At 37.9% G+C, this 22,625-nt stretch overlaps 2 protein-coding genes and 1 long non-coding RNA gene across 5 annotated transcripts; 1 reads left to right on the plus strand and 2 right to left on the minus strand.

Moving 5' to 3' along the window:
- The first annotated feature begins 82 nt into the window (after nucleotides 1-82).
- LOC309714270 lies at nucleotides 83-887 on the plus strand. The gene is made up of 3 exons (XR_014278886.1): nucleotides 83-318; nucleotides 426-537; nucleotides 831-887. It is a non-coding gene; the product is annotated as an uncharacterized lncRNA (long non-coding RNA).
- Nucleotides 857-7,945, minus strand: LOC309714268 (programmed cell death 1 ligand 1-like). 3 transcript variants are annotated; one of them, XR_014278885.1, is made up of 8 exons: nucleotides 7,512-7,945; nucleotides 6,019-6,327; nucleotides 5,576-5,863; nucleotides 5,298-5,386; nucleotides 5,133-5,201; nucleotides 4,479-4,585; nucleotides 1,421-1,904; nucleotides 857-993 (listed from the first exon to the last, which is right to left on the minus strand). XR_014278885.1 is itself a non-coding variant. In XM_082546566.1 (8 exons), the coding sequence occupies exons 2-8, from the start codon at nucleotides 7,579-7,581 to the stop codon at nucleotides 4,309-4,311; spliced, it is 993 nt and encodes a 330-aa protein (XP_082402692.1). In that variant the 5' UTR covers nucleotides 7,582-7,601; nucleotides 7,824-7,945; the 3' UTR covers nucleotides 4,198-4,308. The 3 variants fall into 3 exon arrangements, 2 of the variants coding, with proteins under 2 accessions (XP_082402692.1, XP_082402693.1); XM_082546566.1 differs by lacking the exons at nucleotides 857-993; nucleotides 1,421-1,904 and adding an exon at nucleotides 4,198-4,369 and having other exon boundaries at nucleotides 7,512-7,601; nucleotides 7,824-7,945; XM_082546567.1 differs by lacking the exons at nucleotides 857-993; nucleotides 1,421-1,904 and adding an exon at nucleotides 4,198-4,369 and having other exon boundaries at nucleotides 6,019-6,301.
- Nucleotides 7,946-9,616: 1,671 nt separating this feature from the next.
- Nucleotides 9,617-21,463, minus strand: LOC309714913 (NLR family CARD domain-containing protein 3-like). Its single transcript, XM_082547639.1, has 11 exons — nucleotides 21,400-21,463; nucleotides 20,323-20,428; nucleotides 19,790-19,888; nucleotides 19,356-19,454; nucleotides 18,751-18,829; nucleotides 16,234-16,462; nucleotides 14,304-16,104; nucleotides 12,629-12,802; nucleotides 11,495-11,668; nucleotides 10,708-10,757; nucleotides 9,617-10,597 (listed from the first exon to the last, which is right to left on the minus strand). Exons 2-11 carry the CDS (start codon nucleotides 20,409-20,411, stop codon nucleotides 10,053-10,055), a joined length of 3,339 nt encoding a protein of 1,112 aa, XP_082403765.1. The 5' UTR covers nucleotides 20,412-20,428; nucleotides 21,400-21,463; the 3' UTR covers nucleotides 9,617-10,052.
- Nucleotides 21,464-22,625: the final 1,162 nt, after the last annotated feature.

Consider the following 22,625-nt stretch of genomic DNA (forward strand, 5'->3'; position numbering starts at 1 on the left):
ATCATATGACGCTCGAAGCCTCACAAGCCGCACTACCACGTGACTGATTCAGGAAATGATTGCAGTAATCCGGAGTGAAATTTCACCCGTATGGAAACATTTTCAGCTGATGTCACCTAATAAAATATGCACATAGTTATAAATGAGTATTAATAGTATTTATATAATTAATATAAAAAACGTGGCAAGACATTTATCCCTTGTTCTAGTTTCTTTCTTCTAATTTCCGGTATATTTAAAGGTGAAGTGTTGTTTTAGCTCAACAGTAACACCTGATCTGACATTACAGAGCCCTCCATGAAAACCAGACCAGCTCAGGTAACATTGTGTGGTATGTTTGTATTAAACAACATTAATTTATATTTTAATTGTGAAATTTGTAACTGATATGGAATTATTTGTGTATTTGTTTGTTTGTTTTGTAGTCATCAGTGGAGAATAATGCAGTGGATGAGGCCTTGGTTATTGAAAGAAAAAAAAGAAAGCTTGTTAAAGCTCTGAGCACTACTGATGTTCTCCCACAGGACAGGTGTGCATGTGAGCATTTTACCTCATTTCCTCATATTTGCCATTCCAAGACTGGCAAATTATTTCCTTTAGGCTTTGAAAGCTGTAGTGAAGGACAGATAAGCTATAATGATTCAAACCCACAGCCACTGTGTCAAAGACATCTGTAGTTAGTTTAACAGCAAATATGTGAACCTCTATCAACACCACTGCAAGGATTATATGCTTTTTTGTTATTGCAATATTCTAACTGATGCCATTTTGTTTAAGTTGCTGCTGCAGTGACACTTGAATAAATCACTTTTTGTTCACTGATTTTATAGGAGACGCTGACACATGTGTTGGAGCGAACAGGTCAGCCGGCTTAAGGATGATTAAAGAGATGGATACACATATTTGAATAGCACGTACCATATGCTCCAACATGTTTATGATCCCAGGGAACCTGCAGGAGCACACTGATGTTGTCCCATAAGAACATCTCATCTGAACAGTAAAAAAATATTTTAGAAAGTCTAAAAGTGCTGTCCTCATTTAATGAGGCCACAGTTGAGCCACCAAAAGTCATTCCCCTTTATCATAGCTGCACCATGCACCAGAGGAGGAAGGAAATGGCCACTGTCCATACTCCAGAGAGTCTGAGGTTAAAGGAGAAGCTGTACATTTTACAATAAATGAGCATCATATCACTGGCAGCGCTGCTCGATCCCTGCTTTAAAATCACAGTCTTCATTAACTCTGGTAAAGCAGCAGCTGATGAGGAGATGCTCACTTCTAAATGTGCTGTTGTTGTACGAAACAGTGCTGCTTCCTCCTCCTCATCGTCACAACTGCGCATATTAGAAGCTTCTCAGTCTGTGCTTCAAAAAGAAATGGACACATTCTAATTATGTTATTGCATTTAGTCACTTACAGCCTGTTTATGTTAGGTAGCAAACTGTGCTGTTGGTTGGACACCACAGTCCTGCAGACGAGGACCAAGCAGCACTGTAGACTCTCTGTGGGCTCCTCCTGTTTGTCTTTTTACATTTTTATTCCTTTTATTATTCAAACTAAGATCAGAGTGGTTATTATGCCGGGTGCTGTGGTGAGGGATAGGTTGGTGAATGAGAGAAGAAGAGCGTCAAACTGCTGCATCTGTAACTGAACACACTCTAACAACAAACAGCACTCAAAACAAACAAACAAACAAAAAAAACAGGACAAGGTAAGCAAACTTTTGCTGTTGTGTGTGTCAGAGAGAGAGACATGTGCGAACTTGTAAAAAACTTGCTGGATAACTTAACTTCCTGAACTGAAGAAGCCTCTTGGATAAGAGGTGAAACCAAAACAAGTCCAGTCATGCTCCCTGAGACAAATCTCTGCACTCCAGTGTTTTCTAAAGCAGGTGAAATCATCTGAAAAAGAAAAGCTTTTTTAATGAATTAAAAGTCACTTTTTATAAGTAACATAAGCACAGTTACAAACCCAGTAACACAAACTCATTGCATCCTTTTTTCCTAATCTTCTCTTTTGATCCTGCTATTGTAGCATAAACACACACACACCATATTTAAAAGGTCAGAATTATTTAGAAGTTCACAAAAATCATTAAGTCATACATTCACACCAAAGCCATGGTGTCATTGTAATCACTCTGCCTGTTTTACATTTATTGTCCACTTGATGGCACCTTAGAGCAAATGAAGCACTGTGAAGCATCAGTGCATGAACGCAACAGGTGAATGGGAAGCTTCAGTGCTTCTTAAGGTTTAAGAGTGCAGAGCAGGTCCTCTCTTGCTCTCTTGCTTCATAGAAAAAGAATCACAACTTGTTGCAGCTCTTCGCAAGCAGCTATGAGGAAATCTCAAACTTTGCCTCTTTAGGATTGCAGCATCGATTACTGCGCATGTTGTAATGTTGATAAGAGGTGGTTTTATCCTCCCCAGTGGACTTCCTGCTCTGCCTGTTTAAATGGCTTAGATAGTAAATTATTATACCCGTTATGTTGTCAATGATTACAGCTGTTGTAATTTAATATTTAAATGAGTAAGTAATAAATCTTATTATGGGTTAGGTTGATGACATTGGTTTGGGTTTTGAATTCAGTGCATGCTTTCAGCTTATTTGTGAATTATTTGTGTCAGTTCTCCGTTAGTTGGTATTTATGTTAATGTCAGCTCTTCTCACAGCCGGTGGTGACTCCACCGTGTCTCCACCATCCAAATCTCCCAATTTATCTCCCTTCAGTGTTTTTGTGGATATCATTTTTGGTTTGTTTGTTTTTGCTGTTTTTTTGCTATTTTGGACTTTTTTCAGCTTCAATAAAGGTTTACTTTTTGTTCATTGGACTTCTTCTTTCTTCTGTCATTTAGATCAATACCTGCACGTTATGGGAATAATGGTTGTTTGTTGAAGTTTGACGGGAAGCACATTCTTATATCTCAAATTCTTTAGTTAAATTGAACTTCGATCATTTCATAGCCTCCGAAACAAAATCATATTTACACTTGACTTAAAAAATGTTCCAAATGCAGAATCAGATGAAGTTTTGACAAGACTGTATTTTTTTTAATAAGAAAACCTTTCTTTAATAAAGGAAATTTGTACTTAAGACTAAAAGATATGTTTAGTAAAGTCAAACTTATTTTACTTTTTTGTTTTGCTAAATACAACCAAATTTGCTATTTAACATCAGGTTATGTGTAGGTGTCACTGTGAGCATGAGAGCCTTCACCAGTCGGTAAGCAGGGTGGGCATTACAATAAACTCAGTATTGATGACTGCATTTACTGCAAGTGCTGTAGTCTCGTATGAGCTCAGTAAGAGTACGAACAACCAAATGGCACTAATGCTTCTAAATGCAAACATTAAAATTTATAAAGTCACTATATGAAGGTGTAGATCTCCAAAAGGTGCATTAACAACAAACACCATGTGACAGTCCCTAAAAACGTTAGCAGTAAGAAAAGCAAGTAAGTTTTCAACAAATAATAAAACAGTAAATCATAGTCAGGTCTTAAACATTTAATATTTGTGAATGTTTTTACAAAACACTGAAGACGTGCTGCTTACAACCTCCAGATTTCAAAACTGTGTTTTTTAATAAAACAAAAAAAAACAAAACAACTAAAACTACTATACAAGTAAACATTTTAATTTATCCATCCATCCATTCGCTTCCACTTATCCTTTTCAGGATTGCCGGAGCCTATCCCAGCTGTCAGAGGGCGAGAGGCGGGGTACACCCTGGACAGGTCGCCAGTCTGTTGCAGGGCCAACACACAGGGACAGACAACCATTCACTCGCACATTCACTCCTAGTGGTAATTTGGATTATCCAATTAACCTATCCCCACAAGCTGCATGTCTTTGGATGGTGGGAAGAAGCCACAGTACCCGGAGGGAACCCACGCAAACACGGGGAGAACATGCAAACTCCACACGACCTCGGCCTGATGGTGGAATTGAACTCAGGACCTTCTTGCTTTGCAGCAACAGTGCTAACCACCGTGCCACATAATTTATGTGTCATGAAATATAATGAGTGACATTTTCTTTCTGCTTAATTATTTTGTATCATTTTATCGAGTAGATGAGGTAGAGGAGGAACCATATGCTGTAATCTCAACCTCAAAATATCAAAGAACTTCACCAACATGTGCAAATTGAGCATTAGTGTCACTGATGGAGAACAGAAAAGACATCAGAGTGTATCAGCATCATTTAATGATACTGACTCAGGTACATTTAACAGATACATTTAAAAATCATTTAATAAATGGAGAGGTCACGTTGTCTGAGGCCGTGTTTCTACAGGATTCACATTTCTGTGGGTTCTGCCGCTGCCTTTGGTAATAAATCATCTCCCTCATGGTCGTGACTGCAAAATGAAATTATAAAGAATTCTGTCCTGAAATACATTAAGAATAAACAAAAAAGCAAACCAAAGATACGCTGGATTAAAAAGAGCGGGCGAGAGAGAGATTTACCCAGGAGCGCTCAGTGTTTTCAGTTCCTCTGAAGTTTTTTCTGTCAGGACCAAATCGAGTTGACTTGATATTTCTGCAGCATCAGGAACCTGCTGAGCCTGATGGGACTGAAGAAGAGTTTGTCATCCAATAGTTTATATTAGTTCTATAGCAAGTAGTACAGCTATTAAATCATGTACTAAAAAGGGTTTTGTATACGTTTAATATCATTTTTAAAGGGTTGCATACAATCGTGTGAACGTTTTCCTTTTCATATGACTTTAAACATTTTAAAATACTTCCACTGTGTTGTTACTCTTTTGCCTTTGAACTTGCACATGTTGGGTTAAAGCATAGAAATACATTATTTTAGGATTTTGTTTCATTTTTATAAGAAAAAAAGATCAACGTTGGACTATTTTTTTTTTAAAACAGAATATGGTTTAAATTTAGATTACCATATACACTTCAAACATTACAGAAACATAGTTGAAAAGGTAAAAAAAAAAAAAAGAAAAAGCAAAAGAAACGAAAGGTTTTTTTTTATTATTATTAATTAATTAATTAATTTATTTATTTTAAAGAATTAAAATGGCTTGAATTAAATTTTGGACTTTCTAAGTTAAGCTTGGTCAGATTAAGGGGGCTCATTGCAACATCTGTGCCTGTCTGTACCTGTAACTCCATTGATCCTGTTTCCACTGTAGGCAGCACACTCATTGGCACTGAGCAGCTCTGGTGCATCTAAAATGTTGCATTATTAATTCAACACATCAACACAACAGATCCCCAAATTTCAGAAGTAGATACCCTTCCTGATATCTGTTTGTTTGTCTTTACCTTACTGTTAAATTTATTGCAGCATATCGGTATCAGGCCTAAGATTACCGCAATCATGATGACGCCTGCCACCATGGCTTTAGCGATGCCTGCAGCAAACACGCACATACACAAATGAAAAGTGTTGATTTTACTTATTTAATAATCAATATAAATAACTATAAATAACTATTATATGTATTTTGTTAATAAAAAATTCTGAAGATTTTTGCAGAACATTTTTTTATTTGGTTGGTAAGAGTCTGACTGACTGACCACAAATCTTAAAACACACTTACCTTCTTTCAGGTTGCGGTTTGACAAAATGGCTGTTTTGTTGTTGCTGCGAGTGGTGACAGTGCAGCTGTAGGTCATATCAGTGAAGTCATGTTTGGTGTCAGGGAATATGACAGAACTCTTAATGTTATAAAGTTCTCCGTTCGGTCCACTCTGCTGGACTATGGTTGTGCTCCTGAAGACGGTTTGACGGCTGGTGGACCAGGTGAGCAGAGGTTCGGGGTAGATCCCCTCAGAGCTGCAGGTGATCCTGTTTTCTGCCTTCTCAATGTTGACCTCACGGACTGGAGCTGTCATAAAAAATATACTTTATGAATTATTCACTCTAAAAATATTATTTTGTCTTGAAATGTTTTTTTGTTTATAAGACAAAGATTGCTACATATCTTCATGCAAATATATAGTAAAAAAAAAGTGTCTTGTGTTTTCTGTATGTTTCTCGTACCGTCCACTTTTAGGCTGATAAATGAATCATTGTTTCCCCCTGTTGCACATTTGTATCTGCCTTCATCTTGAAACTCCACTGATGTCAGCTGGAGTGAGGCGTTTCCGTTGGATATCTGGTCTTTGAATAATGATGCCCGGCCTCTAAAATGCTCATCCTGTTGTGTAAGCTGGTCTTGTTTGGAGTTGTAGGAGAGGATGGAAACATGTCTTGCCTTTAGCAGACTCCAGCTAATAACTGCATCAGTGCTACCCAGGAAACTGCAGGGTAAGATGCAACTTTCCTGGAAAACACAGGACACCTCAGTATCTGCAACACAAAGAGACACCCAACACAGTTCAACTTAGAGGACATTTCTCTGAAATCCAACAATTAAATTAAAAATAGTTCGTTTTTCCACCAGTAAAACCTGGTGTCTGCATTAAACACTATGAAAATACAAAACCAAGCTGGTTGCTTGAATATAAACACAATGCTGTTTGAGTCTGATATAGCTGAAAGATGTGTCACTCTGGTAGCAACATTACATACTCCACATTTTCCCACACAGAAAACAAAAGTATGTGACAGCTGGAATGCACGCCGGCACAAAGGTCAAATTCAAAAACTACATTTCTCATGTGATGCCATTTTTGAAGTTTACACTAACACAGTAGGTGAATAGGAACTCGGACTTTGTAGCAAATCACTATTCAAAAAAACGTTATCTTAAGTGTTTAAAATTTAGTCTAAAATGATGCACAAGAGATCCAGGATTTTCCAAATTTGATGAATAGATAATGATTCTTTCAGCTGCTCTCTTTGCTTCTGTCTCACCATATCCTCCACATCTTCCTTTGAATGTTCTCTCTCTACATCTGTGAACCTTCTCTATGTTCATCCTCTTTTCTTCCTGCCTGGCAGCTCCATATTCAACATCGCTTGTCCAATATACCCACTATCCCTCCTCTACATGTGTCCAAACCATCTCAGACTTGAGTCTCTAACGTTGTGTCAACCTAAGCGTCTGATGTACCCTTTTCTTGTCTTGTCCATCCGGGTCACTGCCAACAAAAATCTTCAACTGTTCCAGCTCCAGCTTGGTCTTCTGTCTTTTGTCAGTGTCACATATCTGAACTATGCATCATAGCATAGTCTCACTGGCATCTCTTAATGAATGATGCACATATAAAATAACACAAATGTGAGAAAAAAAAGTCTTTGGGCACAAATATCTCTGAAATTTCTGCCATTAAAGTTTATATAACGGAACATAACAGAAGACTGGATTTCTAGACAAAATACTAGTCAAGCAACATCAAAGTAAAAAAAACCTCCTTCAGACAACCATCTATGTAAACTTTCTGAGGAGTACAAACAAAATATTAATACATTTCTTATTGTAATTCAAAATCCTTGTCTAATTTTCTGGCATGTTCATTTTTTCTTTGAATAAAAACCACCATGACCCGAAACACACCTGTGTTAATGACAGTCATGGCAGCCTCACTCACCTCCATTTGTAAGAGTCCACAGAAAAGCCAGAACAACACACTTGATCCCGATTATCCTGCTCAGTTCCATATTCCTGCTGCTGAATCAAACTTCATAACAGAAGAAAAAAGAAGTCTCTCTTAGAACATGTAGTTTTGGCGTTCTAGATTTCTGCCTCCACGCCCACAGAATGAACTGTTTCTCTTTAGCCTGCCATATTGTTTCCTGGTATGTTTAGATCCATTCATAATAACTACCATGATAATGGTTAGTTATAATGGTTAGAATAAGGTATTATGCATATGTACGCATAAGATAACACCTCACTCAACTCCTTTTATCCACCGACAGTTCAGGATGGTCAAAAACACGATGGACTTGATCCCAGTCATTAGCTCGTTCAGTTCTAGTTGCCTCCCTGTTACTTCATCAGTGTTTGAAAAAAGAACCAACATGTTACTGGCTCATAACAAAACTCATCGAGCTTGTTTGTTTGCTTGTGACGCTGTCAAGTGTCTTCAAACTATGACTCAGGGAAGTGTTTGAAATAGCTAGGTGTGGTAAGAAGAAAAGAATGACTTGTCAATCATCAACTTTTCACAGGAAGAGTCATTCTCTGAAATGCTACCAAACCTTTTACTGCGTCTTTCTTTATTTTAGCTGCTCTCACAATCCAGGATTCAAGTGCAACTGTCCTCCCCTCACACATGCGCACACGCTAAACACTAAAAACATTGATTTCATTTATACAAAAAAAAAGGTAGGACTCCTATGTAACCTATGCTGGATCAGTCCAGCATAGGTTACTTTGTAGGTAAACCTTTTCAGTGCATTCAAATCACAAGTGCAGATCACATTATGTTAATCAATAAATATCATTTTCATAAACCAGCATGAGCAACAGTGCAAGAGAATCATGTCATGCTTTTTGTAGTTTTTTAGTAAATCGATTCACAACTGCACACCAAAATCACGTATAATATTCAATCACCAGCCACTCTGTTAAGTACACCTATTCAACTGCTCATGAATGCAAATATCTTATCAGCCAATCATATGGCAGCAAATCAATGCATTTAGGCACATAGACATGGCCATCACAACCTGCTAAAGTTCAAACTGAGAATCAGAATTGGGAGGAAAGAGGTGATTTAGGTGACTGAGTGTGCAAAAAAATAACATTTACTTATTGCTAAAATACAAAATTCATATATTTATTCTTTCATTTTATTACTCAAGTTTAAGAGTGCTTGAGGTTTGTATGTGAGCTAAACTGCTGGGTGTTGTAGCAAACTTTCAACCAGAAGATGTCATTAAAAATATACAACATCTATTAAAAGACAGTTTAAAGTTTAGCTGCTCAGGATCAAACGCCATCAAGGAGTTTTGCAGGTCCTCGCAGAAGAACCTTTAAAATTCACTGATGTGAAGGCAGAAGGACAGTGAGTAGTTCTATCATCTGCCATCAACCCTGCAGGTTGGGGAGCCCGGCTAGATGGGAGTCGGATTTTTGTTTTAAAACGTGAAAAAAAGAAAATTTAAAATGTCTGCTGCTTTAGTTAAACTTAACTGTGACAAACACTTTATTTTATTTAATACACATTACAAATAATCTACATCTCTTGTTTTTGTTGTGCTGACTACTTTTTTCTGTAAGAAAGACTCGGTCACATGATAATTTTTAAACAGTGAGATGATGCTGCAGATTCAGTTAATTTCAGTGAATTAAATTACCGAGGTGAAGTAAGTCTCTGCAGTTTTTTCCAGTGATACTGACAGACCAAACAGTTCATGACAAAATAAATTACACACATCTCTAAATCTATCTTCTTCATACTATTTTTTCATGAGCACTGTTTGTTCATAATACAAGACTCCACAGAAAAGTCAGAAAAATGCATTTGATCTCAGTCATTATGCTGCTGCTGCACCAGTGTTAAAAAAGGATCAAGTTAAATCTACTAATGTTTTTCTTTCTTTTTTTTTACTTTTTAAAAATAATTTCTTTTGTCAGACTTCATAACTCCCCAAATTTTCCCCCGTAATTGTATTATTTTTTGTAAAATTTGTACTACTAAATAAAACAAAACAAAAACTAAATAATTAAATCAAAGACTGTGCAATCTAGACAGCTACTTTAATGTAGCTTATATAATTATATAATTTAATTCCTCAGATGTAACCACAGACAAGTTATAATCTTGTTGTTATTTCATCATTTTAACAGTCAGTAAATATGGATGAAATGAGGCCAAACCTGACTACAGGCTCACTTGTGGTCACTGGACAGTTGTAAACAAATCCCTGCAGCTCAGTGGTTCCTTTCCAGTATCACATTTTGTCTTATCTACAGATGACATAAACTAAATCATGAAAACACAACATACTGATATTTACTGAAGCTTTTCACTAGAAAATGACAGAAAACAACAAAGTGTCTTCGTTTAGAGGAAGACGTTTAAAATAAATCATTTAGAACAGTCGATGAATCTGAGAACACGTTTCTGAGTGAAAGAGACAGAAAACAGTTGTGTTTCTCTAACAGGAGGAGCTTCTTCATACTAAACAGGACACAGAGACACTGATGCATTAGGATTGAAACCAAATCCAGGATAAATAGGTTCAGTGAATGTGGTGTTAAAGGTGTGGAGGTGAATCAGAGTGTCAGAGGAGACTCTGTAGAAGGACAGAATGCCAGCAGGACAGTCCACGTACACGGCTACTCTGTTAGAGGCAGAAGACGTGGAGGAGGAGTAGGAGGAAGACATGCTTCCGTTATTGTGCCACACAGAACGAGGGCGACCATCGCTGTAGCATTCTAGTCTCCAGGACTGATCGTTCCTTCCAAACACGCAGTCTTTACTGTCGCCTTTCCTTTCAATTCCTGTGTAACTCACTGATATATCGATCCCTCCAGTCCACTCAACCTCCCAGTAACAGCGACCAGTCAGACCATCTGTACACAGCAGCTGATACCAGTAATCAAATCTGTCTGGATGATCAGGATATGACTGAACCTCCTTCACCTGTGTCACCTTCCTGTTGTTGTCGGACAGTTTGAGGTATTTATTTATTGTGTTTGTGTCGATTGTGAGTTGACAGGAATCTGGTGGAGACAACAAACAACAATGTTGTCGTTTTGATGACATCAAAGATGTGACTGAGTGATGCAACAGTTTCTGTGCCGCTTTGTTTTTATGAATGTTAAAAACTTACACTTCCTCAGACCGTCTGGTCTCAACCATCGGACTCCAGCCGGCTCCACCCTGAGAGGAGGAGAGGGGTCAGACCGCCGTCTTTCAGCATGCACACACAGTCCAACTTTTTCACAAAGACACTTTAATGGATTTTCAGTTCTTTGAGGCAGTTGTTGGATTATTTTTCATAGCAGTAAATCTATAACGTCAAACCTTGGTTCAACAATTTTGCTGAGCACTGTATTGATAGTATGATAATAAGTGAAGAGAATATCATCAAGATCCTTTTGCTACCCTGATTCATTACTTTTATTGAGGTGCTGCTTAAGTGAGCACTGAATAACCCATATATGTCCTTTACTAGCATACTCATATGTTCATTGCAGATACTGCACTCAGTTATCAGTTTTTATTCTGTCCTCTTCTTGTTTGCTTTAAAATTACAGAGAACATTAATCACTCTGTGACCTTTTATTGGTATTTACTGATTTTTTTGCAGGCCTTAGGCCATATAATATCAGTCCGTTTAAAATTAGTTTTGCCTCAGAGACAATGTCAGCATGTTCCTGAGATCATGCAATCATTTTCATGCCTGAGGGCCCAAAGATCACAGGCATCGAATGCTGATTTACAGCCTTCAGCATAAATACGTCATTACTGGTAAACTCGACTAACGTTTCTGTTGTGAGCAAAGAAAAAAATGTCCCTGCATTTGTGATTGCTCAGGTCATATCTTTATGAAACAAACAGAAACAAAGCGAGGACACAGAAAATGTTTCCTCCACTGTTAAACATTCTCCTCATACCTTAAAGTGTCTAGTTTCCAACATGGATCCTTCAGTCCACTTAACAACAGCTTCATTCCTGAGTCTCCTGGATCATTATAGCTCAGATCCAGCTCTTTCAGATGGGAGGGGTTGGCGCTCAGAGCTGAAGCCAGAGAAATACATCCTTGCTCTGTGATCAGACAGCCTGACAGACTGAAGACACAAAAAACAACAATCCATCTGTGAACACTTCACTGAAGCTTTTTTCTTTTTGTGATACACAGCCATCTACTCATTCACTTCAGTTTAGCTTTATTTATATGTGATAATTTAGACAGATAACACCAGTTGTCTTAAATTGTGTAATGACGCACATCTATGTTCAGAAACTCTAGGAACTATTTTGATCCAAGAACTACAGGGAGAGCAAAAGACTCTGTTGGTAAAATATGATGCCATAAGTGTCATTGAGATATGATGGTGCCTGAACGTTCAGGCCTTTGTACGTTAGACTGACTCTGGAAAGAGTATGTTTCTAAATTTAATGATATTGATCAGTATAGTTTGTTGTTGTTGTTTAATTATATAAAAAAATCCACAATAATTATTCTGAATTATTACAGTGAACTTTATATAACATAAAAATATATTTGAGCACTGTAGAAGTTGAAGATTAACCTTTGTGTGTGAGAAACACTTTTCCATGAACAAATTGAAATCCATCAGATAAACAGCATTCAAATCATTGTAGCCAATTTCCTTTAATAAAAACATTGTCTTCTAGCCTCTGTAGTATAATGCACTATATAAAATGCAGCACTGAGGTCTAGGAGGACAAGCACAGAGATGAGTCAACTGTCAAAGGCCATAAGAAGATCAATATTAACCTTCAACAGTGCTCTTTCTGTGTTATAATGAACTCTAAAGCCTAAAACTGACCTACAAGAACTCCTCAGATGATTTTAATGAAAGGAAGATTAGAAATTATCCTACAATTAGCTTATAAGCTGGATCATGTAAAGGCCTTTTAAGTAATGGTTTAATTACAACTACATTAAAAGCTCTGTTGTACATTCATTTTTAATAAATATAAATTTCGCTTTAAAATTGAACTGTCTATGCAATATTATAATTACGCTTTTAAAAGATCAGAGAAAAAGTCGGATTCCTGACCTCAAAGTTTCCAGTGTACAATGCGAACTCTCCAGTCCAGCAGAGAGAAGTTTCACTCCAAAATCCTGCAGGTCATTATTACTCAGGTCCAGCTCTGTCAGACTACAGGACCGACAGCGGAGAACTGAAGTCAGAGCTTCACAGCTTCTCTCTGAGAGGTTACAGCCACTCAGTCTGTAAAAAATAAAATAAAATATGTAAAACTTTTATTTTAACACTCAGCGAGAAAAGCAAATATTTCCTTGATAAAGTCACAACTTGTGAATAAGTAAAAACCTAATTTAAGTTTAGACCAAAAACAGAACACTTTCACATTTTCTTAGTAAGTCAAAATACTTGTAGGAGCCATTTTTGGGTTGATACCTTATGTATGTCGCTAGAGGTCACCTTTAGAGTTTTTCTGTATGTTTATGTGAAAGTATTTAAGGTAGACACACATATTTAACTGTTGTGTGTGAGAAACACTTTTACATGAACAGTTTGTGACTGCTGCACTGCTATGTTAAATTGTGAAAATAAAGAATCTAAAGGACAAGATGAGTAAGGCTGGAATTATTGAACTGCATCAAGTTTAATAAATGAATGCATAACAGTGACACCGCGTCACCCCCGCCAACGAACATCTCAGTGGCTTCAAGCATAGGCTTAGCCTCTACAATACTTATACAAAGCTGGCAGATATAGTTCAGTACCCACTTCACTGGTACAAGCATACACCACTGCTGGTCATTTTCCTGATTTTAAACTGTGATTTTTGTTTCTATGTACAGCTCCTTGTTTAACCACATAGCAATCCTTAATGCAGACTTTTAGTTAATCCTTTCTAAAACAAGCAGGTTAGACCTTTCTCTTTTAAAACTACTCTTCCTAAAAGCATAGTTCTCTTTTGATTGGTCTATTTCAGGAAACAGAAAGGGCAGCACTTAATGTTTGGGAGCCCCACCTCCTCTGCCTTGTACTTTAGTTGTTCTGAAAACATACCTTTAGACTGGAGTGTCTGGACTCCAGTCTAAAGACTGGACTGTCTATACAAAAAAGTGTCTCTGTAAAAAGCTGTGCAGTCCAAATTTTTCCTCCTAACTAGATGGTATCATAGCAGACATAATAGAGATTTAAACAATAAGATAAGGGATTACGATGAAGGTTAGTTACACTGAGACTGAGCTATGTTCAGTACCATCAAAAGAAGATATAGTTACAGTCTGCTGACTGAATTATAAGGATTAGAATTGAAAAACAAAACTCCTGACTTAGAAACAAAATCATGAGTGAACAACCTGATTCTAGGGGGCTGAGATATCAGACCTATGTTGTTGTTGTTGTCTATCTAGGTTCTCAGTCACCCAGCACATAGAGTCAGGCCAGAAAGATATAACACTGCTCCAAGAAAAGTGAACCTGAAATTTCTTAACAACAGGGTCAAACTGAGGGTAATTTATCTATAATGATATTTTCCAGAAATGCTAATACTTTCTGTTGTTATGAAACATTAAAAATATCCTACAATTGATTGTGAGTGCATATGACCATTTAATTTAAAAGTTACGCCTATGTGAGCAGTGTAAATTGCCAGCAGCCATTACACTATTTAGGTTTCTTGAATTTTGCATGCCTGCTTTTTTGAAAAGTAGAATCAATATTTTCAAAACAAAAGGATGAGAACGCGTTTGCTTACAGAGCTTTGTTGGAGGCTTTGATCACTGGCAGCAGCCTCAGCAGAGCCTCCTCTGAAGCAGAGTATTTCTTCAGGTCAAACACATCTAGATCTTCCTCTGATGACAGTAAGATGAAGACCAGAGCTGACCACTGAGCAGGAGACAGTTTCTCTGTAGACAGCCTTCCTGAACTCAGGGATTGTTGGATCTCATCCACTAGAGAACGATCATTCAGTTCATTCAGACAGTGGAACAGATTGATGCTTTTCTCTGCAGACAGATTCTCATTAATATTCTCCTTGATGTACTTGACTGTTTCCTGATTGGTCTGTGAGCTACTTCCTGTCTCTGTAAGCAGGCCTTGTAGGAGACTCTGATTGGTTTGTAGTGATAGTCCCAGGATGAAGCGGAGAAACAAGTCCAGGTGTCCATTTGTACTCTCTAAAGCTTTGTTCACAGCATTCTGGTAGAAGGGTGTAGGATCTCTTGTTTCAGAGTTCTGGGATGTCATCTCTTTCTCTTCCAGAAGATTAATACCAGAGTTGATCAAAGTCAGGTGGACATGAAGAGCAGCCAGAAATTCCTGGATGCTCAAATGGATGAAGCAGAAAACCTTGTCCTGGTACAGTCCTCTCTCCTCTTTAAAAATCTGTGTGAACACTCCCGAACACACTGATGCTGCTCTGATATCGATGCCACTCTCCGTCAGGTCTGATTCATAGAAGATCAGGTTTCCTTTCTGCAGCTGTTCAAAAGCCAATTTTCCCAGAGACTCAGTCATCTTTCTGCTCTCTGGACTCCAGTGTGGATCTGTTTCAGCTCCTCCATCATACTTGACCTTCTTTACTTTGGCCTGAACCACCAGGAAGTGGATGTACATCTCGGTCAGGGTCTTAGGCAGCTGTCCTCCCTCTCTGGTTTTCAGCACATCCTCCAGAACTGTAGCAGTGATCCAGCAGAAGACTGGGATGTGGCACATGATGTGGATGCTTCGTGTTCTCTTGATGTGGGAGATGATTCTAGAGGCCTGCTTCTTATCTCTGAATCTCTTCCTGAAGTACTCCTCTTTCTGAGGGTCAGTGAACCCTCTAACCTCTGTCACCATGTCAACATATTGAGGAGGGATCTGACTGGCTGCTGCAGGGCGTGTGGTTACCCATAGGCGAGCAGAGGGAAATAGATTCCGTCTGATGAGGTTGGTCAGAAGCACATCCATTGAGGTGGACTCTGTTACATCAGTCAGCGTCTCAATGGTTTGGAAGTCCAGAGGAAGTCTACACTCATCCAGACCATCAAAGATGAACACAACCCGGAAGTCTTCGAAGCTGCAGATTCCTGATCCTTTGGTTTCAGGAAAGAAGTGATGAACAAGTTCCATCAAGCTGAACTTTTTCTCTTTCAGCACATTCAGCTCTCTGAAAGTGAATGGAAACATGAACTGGATGTCCTGGTTGGTTTTGTCTTCAGCCCAGTCCAGCGTGAACTTCTGTGTTAAGACTGTTTTCCCAATCCCAGCCACTCCCTTTGTCAGCACTGTTCTGATTGGTTCATGTCTCTCAGGTGAACCTTTAAAGATGTCTTCTTGTCTGATTGTTGTTTCTGAACTATCTGATTTTTTGGATACTGTTTCAATCTGTCTAACCTCGTGTTCATCATTGACCTCTGTGGTCCCTCCCTCTGTGATGTAGAGCTCTGTGTAGATCTGATTCAGCAGGGTTGGGTTTCCTGCTTTAGCGATCCCCTCAAACACACACTGGAACTTCTTCTTCAGTTTTGATTTAAGCTCAGTTTGACTCGATTGGAAGTTCCTAAAAGATGTTTCTGAAGGAACAAACAGACAAAAAATATAAGTCAAGGACTTGTCAAGTTCATATGTTGTGAGTATATATTGGTCCATTAATAAATGTCCCATTTATCAAACAGCATGAATCTTTAGACGCATCCTCTTACTGCTCTGCAGATGGTCAGCGAGCTCCTCCTGCTTCATTCTCCTAAGAAAGAGCAGTGTGATCTTAACCAATGCTTCTCGGCTGCTCCTCCTCTGCTCTTCATCCTCACTCTCTAACATCTCCTCATCCTCCCTCTGACTCTCTAAGAATTCTGGGTAATCTGGAGACAGAACCTTCTGGATCTTCTTCAGTTCATTCTTCACAAACGTGACAATGCTGTCCTCCAGCAGCTGCAACAGAATACTTTAAAAATTACCTGGTCACCCCATAAACACAAGCAGTTGCAACAAATAGGGAAATAAAAAAGAAAAAAAGAAATGAAAAGTACAAAGACCCAGGAACAATAAAGAGAACAAAATGCAAACTACAAAAGAGAAAAGACAAAATGCAGTGATGATTTATAAATGCTTAAGCAGCAAAAGAGGGGATTGAAGACGTAATCAGTGCATCATGGGAAGTCCTCCAAGAGCCTAAGCCTTCAGCAGCATAACTAAGTGATGGTTAATGATCACCTCATTCAGTCCTCACTATAAGCTTCATCAAACAGCAAAGTTTTAAGGCTAATCTTAAAACTAGAGTAGCCATCTGTCTCCCGAACACAAACTGAGAGCTGTTTTCACACGAGGGAGCCCTGACAGCTGAATGCTTTCTCTTCTATTTTACTTTCAGAAACTCTAAAGTGCACTTTTGGGATAATAAGGTACAGTAACAAAGTAGAAATACTTTGTACTTAAGTAAATGTGTCAGGTATCCTTAGTATTTATTTTTCTGACAACTTTTTCTTTTACTCCCTACAAATTAACACAAATATTTGTACTACCCCTTACATTTTCAAAACAGACTTGTTACTTTTGGTTCATCGATAGCATTTATACTAAGGGGTTTAAGTGGGCTGGAATGGTGCACGTGTCCATAAACTGTGGTCATGGTACTTAAACATTTAGTTAGTTCTACAGAAGAGGAGCGAGCATAAAGGAAGTACACATTTTTTAACTGTCAGGTAATTTAATATTTGACATTTCTATCAGCTCCACAAACGTCAGCAAACTCAAACTGTTTGTGTGCAGTTTATCTCACAGTGTGTTGCAAGCTAAAGGTCCAGCTGCTGTTTTTCACAGGGAGAGAAAAGAGCATGAGATAAGATGAAGGAAAGGCAGAACAGGAGGAAGAGAAGTTAGATTTAAAGGTAAGGCCTGCTCAGTGACACAGTTGTCATTTTTAACCACATATTGGATCTGTACATGATGTGTTTTGATAAAAAATGTATTTTCATATTGTCAATCATCCTGCAAAACAAATTAAGCTATACTTATTTTGTGTTATTCAAATGTTACAAGAAAGCACTGGTAGTTTGTAAAGAGGTTAGCTTTCTGCAAATTTATTGCAAATTCATTTTATTTTTATTTTTGCACAGCGGCCGGTCAGTGTTGGGTTACATCAAGCGCAGTAGACTAACATGCATTTAAGATAATGATAGATTCATTCAAATAGCTGATTAAACTGCTGCCAGTTTGTTGAATTCAACAATTCAGATTAAATCAGCTGAACACAGCCTGTGCAAAAATCTACTGGATCTGACAATACAACTTTTTGTGAGCTGTGATTCTTTTCCCCACACTGAGCCACTACACCACAAACTGTGGTCCCTTCACATGCCAGCTCCAACTTTAACCCCTGACTGTACTCATTTTCCTCTTCAGGTGCAGGCAAAGTCCAGGCAACAAAAAAAACAGTTCTTCGTTTTTAAATTCTCTTTCACTGCATGTGACCTAAATAACAGAATAAACTTGAGTATATTTATTAGAATTAAAATTATGATTTGAATAATATTTGTATTCTCATGTACTAATGTATGAGGTTCAATTAGCTTTGTACACAAATGGTTAGTAGAAATGTCCTTCAAGGAGATACTTGCTACTTTCTTACTTTGAGTATATTGCGGAGCCTGTACTTGATCACTTTTACTTAAGTAATGAAGTTTCTTCAGTACTTCTACTGGAGTAGTTCAGATACCCAGGTATCTGTAATTCTACTTAAGTACAGAATATCTGTACTTTTACCACATCTGGTTCTATATGAGAGCTGCACAGTACAAAACAGGATCATTGTCATCTCTCGTGACCAGACACGTTTTTTAACAAAATGGTTTCCAATTATCTATCTACCCAAATAGTTTACTAGACACTAACCAGCAGCTGAAGAAAAACATGTATCTGTAGAAATAAAATTAGTAAGGCTAAACCACAAAGTTTTATATTCTTCTGTAAAAATAAGTTTAGTATTAAACTGTGCTTAATTGTGCTTCCATTTCACCTTACCTCACCTCCAATGCTAGAAGAAACTAGTGTTTGTCATATGTACCATGTACAGCATGCAGATTAGAGCAGGCTGAAATTTGACACAAGCGTTCTGTTTGAAGGAGAACCAGCTTTACCTCCTGAATTACAACCCACACACTCAACTTCGAAATAACTAAGAAGAGAATAAATGTAAAAGTAGCTGTTGTGCATGTACAAACCACAAATATGGAGTCCAGGTGTGTTTGATGCTGCTGCTCAGACCGACCACTGGGAACCTCTGAGGTCTCCTGATCCACTCTGTGGAGGAATCATGAAGCAAAAGTATAATCACACAAAACTGGTCCTCCACGTTATACCAAAAAACACCCAAACTAACAAAACAATGCCTTCCTGCTAATGTCTGGAGCTCTGAAGGTGCCCTGTGTTATCTGACACAGACAGTGAAAACAATAAATGCCCTCACAGTACTTGCTGTATAATTATTAAGGTGCTATCTTTCAAGGATCCTGACAGTTGATGTGTGTTGGGGGTGCATGGACCATTACAATGTTTATTAATCTCAGAACTCTGCCAACAACCACAGTGATGCTATGAGATGGGGTGGCTAAGAGGAAGCTCATGAGAGAAAGGGAAACAGTCAGTTAGGCTCATTATAGACAAGAAAGGCTCTCATTAAGACTGTTGTGTTTGTGGAAAAACTCCAGCACACACAAAATCACATATGAACACAGAAACATGTGTGACAAGAGCCGGTCTGACGGGAAACATTTGGAGAAGTTATTCAGAAATAACAGAATCAGTTAGAGATTTAGATGCAGATTACCTCTCCACAACAGAAGCTTCTTCTTTAAATGTAATATCATATAGCTTTGAATGGCTGCTCTGTAATGACACAGAGCTGGGGTCAGGCCTCTGATGGTAGCTGAAAGAAAAATAATATTTGTTAAAATCCTCTCACACAGAAAATGCTAAAAGAAAAAAATGTGAATATATGCTCATGTAAATAAAGAGAATAAAAGAAAATATTCAATTACAAATGTAGACCAGTTTACAATAGAATTAAATATTTAAAAAATATCTCAATCTTAAACAATTAAAACATTTTGAAATATTATTTAAACCTAATTAAATAGTGAGAACTACTTACTATGTGTCAGATGAATGTCCAATGAACTTAACTGAGCTACCATGACATGAAACATTTCTTAAATTTATTTAGAAAAACAGATTTGGTTAGAACATTTGGATACAGTTTACCTCTCCGCAGCAGAAGCTTCTTCTTTAAATGTAATATCATACTGCTTTGAATGGCTGCTTCTTAAGGACACACAGCTGGGTTCAGCTCGCTGATGGGAACTGAAAGAAAAAAATATTCAGTAAAATCATGTTGGACAGAAAATGCTAAAAGAAAAAATATGATTATACATGTTTGAATAATGAGTGAGAATGAATGATGAGTAACAATATGAAATTACATTTGTAGACCACGTTATAATAGAAATGGCTAATGTGGAGCAGGGAAATTATTTTACTGCTATTGTTAAATAATCAAACAAACAAGCAAAATCTTAAAAAACTCAAACAATTTATCTTATGAAGTATTTTCTAACTCTGATTGAATCCTGAGAATGACTTACTCTGTGTTACATGAATGTCTTTGAAAAATTAAATAATTTTCTGCTCAGCTCGTTCTTTAACTTTAGGTCGAGGTCAACGTTTAGTTTTTCTGTAAATAATGATGGTGCAGTGATGTGAGTGCTCAGCTGCGATATTTACAGATGTCATCTCACCTCTGAGCTTTGGGCTGGATCTCATGTTCCTCACACAGAGTGCTTTTAGAGGGAGGGACTCCCTCCTCTCTGTCCTCACGCTCATCCATGCTGTGGAATTCCACATCTGCAGAGGAAAAACAAATTATTCACATGAACACCAACTGAAATTCTTCTTTCCATTACGTGTACTGAACATTACAAAGTAACACACTACTGTAATCACATTACAATTATGCGGTCACTTACATTACAAATGTTTGATGATTTATCAATCAGGTGAGACAGAAAGTAAAATAAAAACACTCTTGCTGCAGCAACTTTTCAGGAGTGAGTTTATGACATTGTTTTTATTTCCCAAAAGGACATGAGCACGATGGTTGAATGCAAACAGCGTCCAGAACAGAAACAACCACATTATGATGAAATTATGCAGACAACATGCAAACACACTGCTACCCAAAAACACATATTGATGATAGTACTGACTGAATGCTGACTACAGCTCTGCAACCAGACCCTGAACTGTTTCTACCTGTTTAGGCTGAACAGCTTAATCACTCTGGTGATCCCACTTAAGTCTCTTTAGCTGTTTTTTAACTTTTCTTTGCATTTTTCACTTTCTGTTCACACTGCAGGTAAACACTAAAAAAAGATTGCAAGTGTTTCCTCATTGTTTGTGTTAGTGTGGGAGACTGTAGCCTGGTCATTTTTAGATAGTGTGTTTCAGGTTATTTTCTGGAATAACAAGAAAGGAATGTAATGAAAGTAACAATAAAGTAAGTAATGTAATGAGGAGTGTAATGACCTACTTTCTAATTACATTCTCCAGCAAGTATTTAAGCAATGCACGGCATGACTTTTTTAGAAAAGTAACGAGTAATGTGTAATACATTACTTGTTTTCAGTAAGGACTCCAACACTGGTGCTGGACGGGGAGTCATCTTGTCGCACACAGGATGACTCCCCGACACACCTGGTTTACTCTGAATGGAAGCTTCAATCCACTGATATTCAGTCAGTGAAACATCTTTTCAGCTGATCCATTATTCAGAGTGCCAGCAGTGTTAAAGCTACACAATAATTAATCCTGGTTACTTTTCAGAAAATTGTGCACACACTGATTTGCTGTTAATAAGAAGCATTTTCCATCTAATAGCAATCTATCTCTGTAAATTCCAGGATTAATGTAGACAGCCATCAAGAGCTGCAACTAAACATTACATTCACCGTTAACCAGCCAATTATCTTTTAGATTTGTTGTTGTTTCATAAAATGTCAAAAACTGGTGAGTGCCGCATCACTAGTCTAAAAATATTTAGTGTAGTATCACGAACAAGAAAGATATGCATCAAGCCCTCCCAGCAGATTTTGCTTCAAAACAAAAACGATTAACAACGATCTGAATGGTCAGGATTCCTTTACTGTCAGTTAATCATGTGATGGCTGCAGCTCTACAGTCAATACTTATTTTCGCATGTTTTAGCAGAGTGGAAAGCTGCTGAAACTGGGAATCATGTTAGCGAAACACTGAACATTTGTAAGAACCTGAACTTGACAATCTGACTAAATCGCTAAAATACCGCGGTAAAGTGAGCCGTCATTTGTGAGCCGCGGTCAAGCCAGCCGCCTCCTATCCGCCGCATAAATTTCCTTGCGCTTTTACACCAGTCTTTACGGTAGCGCCTTTTCGCTTTATGTGCCGATTGAAAGCCTATACCCGCGCACACGTGCACGCGCGCGAACAGTCGCGCGCGCACAAATTACAATGTAACAGCCCGATACAGTCAATACAATTATGGAAATGTCAGAAATTCATTAAAAATCATCCTGAGTAGTTGAGGTCCAACTTTCAACACATCCCTCCTCTAGGACACCTACTGTACCTGTGTGCCAAGTTTCATCCAAATTTACTGTAGAATTCCTCAGAAATTAAAGGGTACTTGTATTCAATGCAATACAGCCAATACAATATAATTATGTCAATTTTCAAAAATTCATTAAAAATCATCCTGAGTAGTTGATGTCCAACTTTCAACACATCCCCCCTCTGGGACACCTACTGTACCTGTGTGCCAAGTTTCATCCAGATTTACTGTAGAATTCCTCAGAAATTAATGGAAACATTTATTCAATCTAATACAGTCAGTACAATAGAATTATGTCATTTTTCAAAAATTCATTAAAATTCATCCTGAGTAGTTGATGTCCAACTTTCAACACATCCCTCCTCCGGGAAACCTGCTGTACATCTGGGCCAAGTTTCAGCCAGATTTACTGTAATATTCTTCAGAAATTGCAGGGAACTTATGTTCAGTGCAAGA

The sequence above is a fragment of the Aulonocara stuartgranti genome, assembly GCF_965226115.1.
Source record: "Aulonocara stuartgranti genome assembly, chromosome: 9".
Lineage (NCBI taxonomy): Eukaryota > Metazoa > Chordata > Actinopteri > Cichliformes > Cichlidae > Aulonocara > Aulonocara stuartgranti.

Bases quoted from the DNA above. Each gene is read 5' to 3' on its own strand.
- LOC309714913 (XM_082547639.1), bottom strand. From the start codon at position 20,411: ATGGATGAGCGTGAGGACAGAGAGGAGGGAGTCCCTCCCTCTAAAAGC. The intron at 18,830-19,355 runs GTAATCTGCATC...ATTCCTCCACAG, and splicing joins GAAGCTTCTGTTGTGGAGAG to AGTGGATCAGGAGACCTCAG. The intron at 16,463-18,750 runs GTTTGTACATGC...ATTCTGTTGCAG, and splicing joins ACCTGGACTCCATATTTGTG to CTGCTGGAGGACAGCATTGT.
- LOC309714268 (XM_082546566.1), bottom strand. From the start codon at position 7,581: ATGGAACTGAGCAGGATAATCGGGATCAAGTGTGTTGTTCTGGCTTTT. The intron at 6,328-7,511 runs GTGAGTGAGGCT...TTTGTGTTGCAG, and splicing joins GTGGACTCTTACAAATGGAG to ATACTGAGGTGTCCTGTGTT. The intron at 4,586-5,132 runs GTACAGACAGGC...ACTCTTCTTCAG, and splicing joins CAGGATCAATGGAGTTACAG to TCCCATCAGGCTCAGCAGGT.